At 39.7% G+C, this 10,528-nt stretch overlaps 1 protein-coding gene across 1 annotated transcript in view; it reads left to right on the forward strand.

Moving 5' to 3' along the window:
* The first annotated feature begins 6,189 nt into the window (after positions 1-6,189).
* Positions 6,190-10,528, forward strand: part of LOC121390763 (organic cation transporter protein-like) — a 14,064-nt gene continuing 9,725 nt past the window's right edge. Inside the window, exon 1 of the mRNA XM_041522670.1 lies at positions 6,190-6,583. Coding sequence (XP_041378604.1) covers positions 6,512-6,583 — 72 coding nt within the window. The 5' untranslated portion in view covers positions 6,190-6,511. The remainder of the gene's footprint in view (positions 6,584-10,528) is intronic.

A 10,528-nucleotide genomic window follows, 5' to 3' on the forward strand; every position in this document is an offset into this window, starting at 1 on the left:
GCCCAAAAAAAAAAAAAAAAAACCATCAACAAAAACCCCCCAAAAACACACCCCACCCCCGACTAAAAACCCAACTCTTGTACCAAATTTGGTTGAAATCTGCATAGTGAATCATGACGGCCATATTGGATTTAGAATTGGCCCATTACATAACACTTGCAGGACCATGAGGGAATCATTTGGACAACGTTTGGTTGAAACCTGCCTGGTGGAGGAGGAGGAAAACTATTAACGTGCCCATATCCCACAAAACACCCGGGCACGTCTATCCCGAAACCGGTCTCTGGCATGTTAGTGATCCGACCTGGGACACTACCTGATGGATCTTGACAAGAACTCGAAAATGTCTCAGCCATTAAGAGAGAAGTGAAATAAGTCTTAGCCAGAGACCAGGGTGGCTAACAAATAAGGACTAAAACCGTATAACAACTAAAGCCCTAATCCACAGTATGATGATTGCAACCGTGTACTGACATACAGTTCCACATTACATATCTGTGTTTTATAAAGGTATAGCTATTTTGTGTCTCAAATACCATGCCTTCCTTATTTTATTATTATTAGTTTATTATTGCATCGTTAAATTTCAGTTAAGATTGTTTGTCCAAGATAAAGGTAAAGGTTGTATGTGTGATACGGCATTGTTAGGTAGGAATGACGCAGCATTGTTAGGTAGGGATGACATAGTATTGTTAGGTAGGAATGACGTAGCATTGTTATGTAGGAATGACGCAGCATTGTTAGGTAGGAATGACGCAGCATTGCTAGGTAGGAATGGCGTAGCATTGTTAGGTAGGAATGACGCAGCATTGTTAGGTAGGACGCAGCATTGTTAGGTAGGAATGACGCAGCATTGTTAGGTAGGAATGACGCAGAATTGTTAGGTAGAGATGCTGCTGCATTGCAGCACTGTTAGGTAGGGATGATGCAACATTGTTGGGATGTGATGACGCAGCATTCTTAAGTAGGAATGACGTAGCATTGTTAGGTAGGGATGACGTAGCATTGTTAGGTAGGAATGACGCAGCATTGTTAGGTAGGGATGACGCAGCATTGTTAGGTAGGAATGACGCAGCATTGTTAGGTAGGGATTACGTAGCATTGTTAGGTAGGGATGACGTAGCATTGTTAGTTAGGGATGACGTAGCATTGTTAGGTAGGGATGACGTAGCATGTTTAGGTAGGGATCTTGCAGCATTGTTAGGTAGGGATGACGCAGCATTGTTAGGTAGAAATTAGAAGGAATCTAAATACGGCATTATGCTATTAAATAATGCTAGGAACAAACTACCAACTGTCACTAGAACGTTGGTCAACTCTACGGTTGTGTTGTAATTTCCCCAACTCCCGACTAACGACGTGTACACTCAGATTAACAATAATGGGTTATACGACGAGAATCGAGTTGTAAGAGCGCTCAGACTAGCAACTGGACAATCGCAGAAGTCGTGACAGAAGAAAGTTGGCCAACTTTGTGCTGGCAGTTGATAGTATGAACCTAGCATTAAATGACAATATCAAATTATTTAATTACATTGCAACACATTCAAAGTTAGTTTGTTTTGTTTAACGACACCACTAGAGCACAGTGTAAAAATAGTTTCATCTCAAAAAGCTATATTTTTCGTCAGTGACCGAAAACAGAAATTTATCTAGACATCATGTCTTGACAATACATATAGTGATAGCGTGATAAATATATGTAGATATGCCCTCTGCACTTATGAATGTTATTATAGTCACCTGTACAAGTTTTCTGATGCGTTACCAAAACTCCCAGTTGAGAAAGCACTTGTGCAGGAAATCATCGGGGTGGGTGGGTCGGGTGGGGGGGGGGGGGGGGGGGCCGCTAGACTGTGACAGACACCGCCACATACCAGTTGATGCCGCATGCACAAAGTCACGTATTTGGGGTCTTTTTCATTATTCACTGGTAACACTGACGTGTTCTCGGTTCATTAACTCTGTTACCGAGGTATTTTGGATTCTATATTTTTAACGAAATAAAGGGCCATAGGAATGAACATTCATATTAAGCCGAGTTCTCACTTACACTTTAAACTGGCTTAACTGAAACTAAACGACTGTAAGTGTGAACGCGATCTGTTTACTATATCGGTATAGTTGAAACATTACGGTATATTTAAATGCAAGTGTGATTGCAAACGGTTTTAGTTAAACCAGTAAAAGGCGGAAGTGACAGTGAAGGAAGGAAGGAAGGAAATGTTTTATTTCACGACGCACTCAACACATTTTATTTACGGTTATATGGCGTCGGACATATGGTTAAAGACCACACAGATATTGAGCGAGGAAACCCGCTGTCGCCACTTCATGGTCTACTCTTTTCGATTAGCAGCAAGGGATCTTTTATATGCACCATCCCACAGACAGGATAGCACATACCACTGCCTTTGATGTACCAGTCGTGTTGCACTGGCTGGAGCGAGAAATGAAGTGACAGTGACGTCACAGTCAGCATAAGGAGTAATTAGTAGACCTAATATGACGGCCTAACAGACTCGTAGGCTATTGGTAGACCATAGCTGAGATGTATGCATGTCAGGCGGCTGCGCTGACATCCCAGATGTCCACCTATGTTTAAAAATAAAGAAAGATACAGGTAGTTTTAGTCTGTATTACTCTATGATCTCCAAAGGTCGCTGTTTAGTTTCTCAGATAATACCTATGTTTATGCCTGACTGCGTGCAGGCGAGATATCTCGCCCGACGTCACGTCAGTCGATATACTGTACACTGTATACAGTGCATTCCCCAATTCATATTTCCCGCCGTTTTGCACACGACACTCACCGGAAACGGAAATATAATTAAAGAAAAAAGATTTTTTTTCAAAATGGTGGTTTTTGTTTTGATTTTTTCAATTGAAAATACCTTGAAATTTTGAGTTCAAAAAGTGGTTTTCGGCAAGTATTTTCACTTGACAACAATGGCGGCACGTCGCGGTAATTTTCAGGGATCGATAGCTGATTGTAACAGCTAATTTGATAATAAATTTGATCGTTTTACCAACAACGAAAATTACCAAATATTGCAATATGAATCGTAGTTCGGGTTTAAAAAAAAATTCTGGTCAGAAAACCACTGTTATCGGGAATAATGGACATAAATACTGGACAGCTGGCCACAAATGCCCGTAAGTAAACGCAACTTTTTTTTTCGATTTTTTGCCTAATTTTAATCACCATTAGCCGATCTAAAATAATAAAAATTACAAAAAAAAGACACGAAAATAATACTTACCGATTCATATATGAACTTTATTTCATGTATTTATGAAACATTTAAGTGAATATATGTGAGTAAAAATTATAAACTTGTACCCACTCAACGTGGTTTTTGTTAAAAATTAATCCAGTAGTCTAAAGGTTAAGCCGTCGTAAAAATATCACCTTATTTTACAGTGTTATGTTTTACACGTATTATTTTATGACCGAAGCCGTGGTTACCTTGCAGAACCACACAAATGAGCATGCGCAAACATCTTATGACGTGCAGTCGTCTGGAAAAGTACACCATTTGTTAAAGTATATCCATTTACAAACTCCAAACATGTACATTATTAAAAAAGCACACAACATTAACCCGTTTTCATAATAATATAAAACGATATCATGGGAAATCTTTAACGCAAGACGTGTTGGGGTTTTGATATGAAAATTCTGTGACGAGTTCAGCAGCTAGCGGCTCAGATTTCATAAGGCGATTTTGAAGGTATATATTTTCACTAAATAAACGTCATTATACTATCCATCTCTTTAACTGATTATTACTTAGAATATTCATGTTTGAACATCCGATGTGTTTTTGGCTGCCTAATGCCAAGCTCAGACTGCCAACTGTTACGACGACGACTACGACTGGCCAGTTGTTAATCTGAGCGCTCTTACTACTCGATTCTCGTCGTATAGTGCTAGTGTCAGACTACCAACTGTTACGACGACAACTACGACTGGCCAGTTGTTAATCTGAGCGCTCTTACAACTCGATTCTCGTCGTATAAAGCTAGTGTCAGACTACCAACTGCCACGACAAATTTGGAAAATGTTCTGCTCTCAAGAGTCTAATCTGAACGCTCTTACAACTCGGTTCTCGTCGTATACAACTCCTACGACTGATTAGTTGTTAATTAGCCCGAGCACTCTAAGTGTAGAGGGCTAGACGGACATATATTCAGCCCTCTACAGTACTCGGGCTAGTTGTTAATTAGCCCGAGCACTCTGAGTGTAGAGGGCTAGACGGACAGATATTCAGCCCTCTACAGTACTTGGGCTAGTTGTTAATGTGAGCGCACCAGTCGTAAGTTGAGAGTGGTGTTGAAAGTACAATGCAATCATCGCGTTGGCGAACTTCGTTTCTGACAGTTGATAGTTGATACTAAAGTGTATTTAAAAACTAGCTTTACAGACGCTAAAATATAAAGACCACCTTTCCTTAAACAACTATTTGTATTGAAAGTGATTACTACAGATTACACATTGCGAATAAGGTATACGCATACGGGTTACCGACAAATGGAATTTACGCCATAATGTCTACTATACGTGGTGAACCTGTCCGTTACTCTTTCAGAAATGATACATTACAAAATTAAAAAACTCCGAACAATCTTGGTAAAACTGACGTGAATCAACTTTCTGTTCACTCCGATTTTGAAATAGTGTCCCCTACAACAACTGACGAGTAATTGATCAATATACTATAGTGGTGTCCTTAAAAATAATATACTCTGTCAAAAAAGAAACGCATAGGTGATAGGGAAAGAAGAAAAGTGTTTGACTTTACAAAATATCGGGGTTTTTTTACAATGTTGCTGAATGACCATGTTTGTTAATGTTCCTGGAATGGGACAGCATGCCCAAATACACCCTAAAACAAATTTAACGCACGTTGTGGCACGTTGTGTGACAATTGTAGGAAATCGGCGTGAAATGGTCAGATTTTGGCGAATGCACGTGGAACTCGGGGAAAAGATTGGGGTAGTGATGGGTATTGAAAGCTGCAATGAATGCAATGATGCCTCATTTCCATTTCGACGTAGACAAGTTACAAGATGCCAAAACTAAGCCTGCCGAATCGAAACATTACAATAGGCCGCCTCCAGTTAGGTGAATCGCAGTCAGCAGTCGCACGCCACATGAACGTCCATCAGAGCACCATTCCACCAAAAAAAAAAAAAAAAAAAAAAAAGAAAAAAGAAAAAAAGAAAAAAAAGAAGAGGGAATATGCAATAAAATGACCAGCTTGATGGAATATGCAATAACATGATCAGCTTGATGGAATATGCAATAACAAGATCAGCTTGATGGTATATGCAATAACATATCAGCTTGATGGAATATGCAATAACATGATCAGCTTGATGGAATATGCAATAACAAGATCAGCTTGATGGTATATGCAATAACATATCAGCTTGATGGAATATGCAATAACATGATCAGCTTGATGGAATATGCAATAACAAGATCAGCTTGATGGAATATGCAATAACAAGATCAGCTTGATGGAATATGCAATAACATGATCAGCTTGATGGAATATGCAATAACAAGATCAGCTTGATGGAATATGCAATAACAAGATCAGCTTGATGGAATATGCAATAAGATGATCAGCTTGATGGAATATGCAATAACATGATCAGTTGATGGAATATGCAATAACATGATCAGCTTGATGGAATATGCAATAACATGATCAGTTGATGGAATATGCAATAACATGATCAGCTTGATGGAATATGCAATAAGATGATCAGCTTGATGGTATGTGCAATAACATGATCAGCTTGATGGAATATGCAATAACATGATCAGTTGATTGTTTTTTGTTGTTGTTTGTGTTGGTGGTGTTGTTGTTGTTGTTGCTTTTGCTAAACGAAAAATTGGGGGGGGGGGGGGGACATTTATATAGATTGTCCCCCGGCGGTGAAAAGTGAGAGGGACGCGTCACCCCTGTCCCCCACCGATTGACGCCCATTGGCTTGATGTTTCTAGTTTGTAGTGCAGGTTAGTTTAGAATGACAAGAGTGATGCCACTTTAAAGAAATGCGCCCCCTTTTTAAATACCGTGAATGCCCTGTTTAAATGTTGCACGCACTCCATAGACCAAACCCTGTAACCGCTCCTGAAGGCTCTAAATGATTTTGATTGTTTTCAGATTCACGCCACATATTTGTCTAAGATGGCTGTTCAGGAAAACGATGTCGGTGCAGATGATGTTAAACAGACTACGATGGTTGTCAAGGTGGATGCTGTTCTGAGTCATCTGGGCAAACCCGGGCGTTTCCAGATCATTGTCTTTATTTTACTTTGTCTGAATTACATGCCTTTGGTCTTCAATCACGTGACCATGGCATTCTTTGGCTCTCGAGTCCACTACGTTTGCAGTGCTGTGAAAAATGGAAGTTTATATTACGAAACAGCAGGGGAGAACCTGACAATTAAAGCAAGTGTAAATCGAACCTGTATCTGGAGAAAAGCATCAACATGACAGTCCGGTGTGAAGGAGGTGATTGGCTGTTTAAACCTATGCCAAGGGAGACAACTATAGCTATGGAGGTAAAGAAGCTAATGATATAGGTAGCACTAAACCAAATAATTTTCGGCTGGGTCAAAGTTCGAGGTACACCAAACTTTTGATAGAGAAGTTAACACCACAAGTCCTGTGATTGGTTATAAATGTGAGTGTGTTGGTTGTTGAAAAAATAGTTTAATCTGGGCTAAAAAAATTAGCAATTTTATTTCATCTAGTACCGCTGTGTCAAGTAGCCTTGTGCTTGGAACATGTATGGAGTACATGTAAAAAACAGTACTCAAATTTTGTGCAAAACTAGGGGTGTTGTAAAAACATCTGGTTATACCGAAAATGAGCCATGAAAGGTACCATTTTCTGCAGTTAATACTTTGAGGTAGGGGTTGTAGTACTGATATTTATAGGCCATAGTTTGGTTAATATATTGCATATAGTGTTTTTAAGCACAAACGTTAACATGGGCGCCTATGGGATTTTATTTGGTATAGTACAACCAATAGCACATATTCAGTGCATAATAAAACAGATTATGATTTTTGTCATTAAATTAAATTAAGCTATAATATTTGATTAATTAGCGATCACTCGGCTGTGCAAGTTCACAATGACCTTGACATTTACAATAATTACTGAATATGGCTTTGAATGGTGTTTGAATAAAAGTTAGCACTGAGGAAAAGTTGGCTTTTGTCTATAATTCATATTATAAAGATTTGAATATTTTTATTTACATTGTGTTTGACTTGCCATGTATACTAGATTTAGAACCAATCTTTCCAGATTTGATTATCTACCTTGGTGTAAGTTGATAATTAATTTTATTGTTAAAGCTGTATTATCCAATGTTAATAACTAAAGAATATGTTGGATTACAGATTGTAGGAATACATCCAATATACATATTTTATTGATCTGAACTGGAAAATAATGCAATAAAATAAATGTTCAGGTAATTATGTCATTTAAAAACAGGGATTTTTTTTTAGTAATGAATCAAAAATAAGTATGTGAAAGCTACATGATAATTCCAGATGTCACATATATTTAAAACCCCAACTACAGTAGGGTATACATAAAATAAAGTCAGTAATATTGGTGGCTGCCTATGGTTTTGATGGATTTGAAATTCACGCACCTGGTAACTTGAAGACACCCACACTCAGCATACAGGATTTCCCTCCAACAGTGATGTGCAGGACATTAAGTCGTTACTTCATACAGGTGCAGTCATGTTGAATTTTCCTTCCTCAGACATTGTATTTTTTTTTAATACTGATATTTCTTTGACGTGCCTATTAAGGTCTGCATAATCTAGGGGTCACGTATACGTATAGGGAGTTGAGGTACTCTGAATATCCATGTTGTCTCTACATATACTGAACAGCATTGAAAACGCACCACCAGTTGATGATAACAAATGTGAATGGGGCGTATATCAGCATTAAAAATATCAATGAATAAGTACCGTACCACCTTATAGACAATGCATGACGACGAATAAACTTACAAAAACGATTGCCTGAACACTCCATGAAACACAACACCAAAACACAACACTCTGCATGCATAGCATGAACAACGTAAATTGAATGTGCAAATCACGCCGTTTGGGGCTATAAAAGATGGTCTCTGAAAAGCCACTTTCACGTATGAAGTAGTCTTTGAGGGAACGTTAAACAAGTGATGGCAAGGTTGACAGCTGAGGAGCGTGAACGTGCCTTAGGCATGCTTCAAGTCGGCATTTCGAGTAGAGTCATCGCACAGCGGTTTGGATGCCACCATTCAACAGTCACTAGACTCCACAAGAGATACCAGCAGACAGGAACCACCAGGAACCGTCCACGTCCAGGCCAACGACGTGTTACAACATCAGGACAAGATCGCCATAATTGTTCGCCTCCATATTCGTGATCGAACGTTGCCAGCTGCCAGGACTGCACCAGCTGTTCAAGGTCGACGAGTGGTTATCAACGCAGACACTGTGCGTCGCCGTCTTGGCTCTGCTGGGCTGCGTGCTCAGCAACCATATACTGGACCTATCCTGACTGATCGACATCGAAATGAGCGCCGACGTTTGCCAGGAAGGTGTCGTCATTGGAGATTACAATGTTGGCATGATATGCTATTCTCTGACGAATCCCGTTTCAATTTAAGGAATGCTGATGGTCGGTTGCGGGTGTGGCGTAGGCGTGGAGAACGTTACTGCAATGACTGCCTTGTCCAGACGGATCGATGTGGTGGAGGGAGTGTTACAGTGTGGAGCGGGATCAGTTATCATCACCAAACAGCACTCCATGTTTGCCGTGGCAGGATGAATGCCATTTACTACCGGGATAACGTCTTGCAAAATCACGTCATTCCCTTTTTCATCAGCATCGGAATATGCACACCTTTCAGCAAGACAACGCCCGAGCGCACACAGCAGAGTATCTAGCGAACAACAATGTCCCTTTGCTTGAATGTCCAGCACTGTCCCCTGATTTATGGCCAATAGAGATCTTTGAGATTACCTTGGTCAACGCATCTCACGTCGTCCACAAATGAATAACCTTAGAGAACTGGAACACGCACTACCGCAGGAGTGGAATGCTATCCCCCAGAACACTATTCGCAGACTTATCGGGTCGATGAGAAGACGTTGCATGGCTTGTGTTGCTGCAGATGGTGGACACGCGCTATTGACTTTCATTTTGACCCCACGTGTCTTTCATACGTAGATGAATTAAAACTAATCAATGATTGTGCATCCTTTTTTGTTTGTTGTTATTATCACTCATCCATCTATTGCTGTTCACAACAAAAACATTTATTGCTCAGGTATTCTTTTTGAAATCCAAACATTACATGGTTGTGCGTTTTCAATGCTGTTCAGTATATATAGCTGAGCACACAAACCCATCTGAAAGTAAATATCTTCAGGAGTATTATATATATATATATTTTCAAATATGACATATTGCATTTGTACAAAAACTGACCGGCCTCGGTGGCGTCGTGGTTAGGCCATCGGTCTATAGGCTGGTAGGTACTGGGTTCGGATCCTAGTCGAGGCATGGGGTTTTTAATCCAGATACCGACTCCAACTCCGCAAGGCTCAATGAGTAGGTGTAAACCACTTGCACCGACCAGTGATCCATAATCGGTTCAACAAAGACCATGGTTTGTGCTATCCTGTCTGTGGGAAGCGCAAATAAAAGATCCCTTGCTGCCTGTCATAAAAGAGTAGCCTATGTGGCGACAGCGGGTTTCCTCTAAAAAACAGTGTCAAAATGACCATATGTTTGACGTCCAATAGCCGATGATAAGATAAAAAAAATCAATGTGCTCTAGTGGCGTCGTTAAATAAAACAAACTTTACTTTTGTACAAAAACTGTGCACAATACATGTGCCTTGTGAGGTGTACATTATATTAGGTTGCACTGTAGAAACAATGAATGAATGAATGAATGTTTAACGACACCCCAGCACGAAAAATACACCGGCTATTGGGTGTCAAACAAGTTTCAGCGAGGTTATCAGTTTATGTCAGAAGACACCAGATCCTGGTTATCGTAAAAAGACATGATTCGTCACCTTTTGAAAAATGTATGTTATCAATATAGGTAGCACTAAACCAAATAATTTCCGGCTGGGTCAAAGGTCGAGGTGCACCGAACTTTTGATGAAGAAGTTAACACCACAAGTCCTGTGATTGGTTACAAATGTGAGTGTGTTGGTTGTAAAAAAAAATAGTTTCATCTGGCTAAAAATTTATGCAATTGTATTTCATCTAGTACCACTGTGTCAAGTAGCCATGTATGGGGTACCTGTACAAAAGTACTCAAATTTTGTGCGAAACTAGAGGTGTTGTAAAAACATCTGGTTATACCGAAAATGAGCCATGAAAGGTACCACTTTCTTCAGTTAATTCTTTGAGGTAGGGGTTGTGGTACTGATACTTATGAGTCATAGTTTGGTTGATATATTGCAT

This window comes from Gigantopelta aegis, chromosome 15, assembly GCF_016097555.1.
Source record: "Gigantopelta aegis isolate Gae_Host chromosome 15, Gae_host_genome, whole genome shotgun sequence".
In the NCBI taxonomy this organism is placed as follows: domain Eukaryota; kingdom Metazoa; phylum Mollusca; class Gastropoda; order Neomphalida; family Peltospiridae; genus Gigantopelta; species Gigantopelta aegis.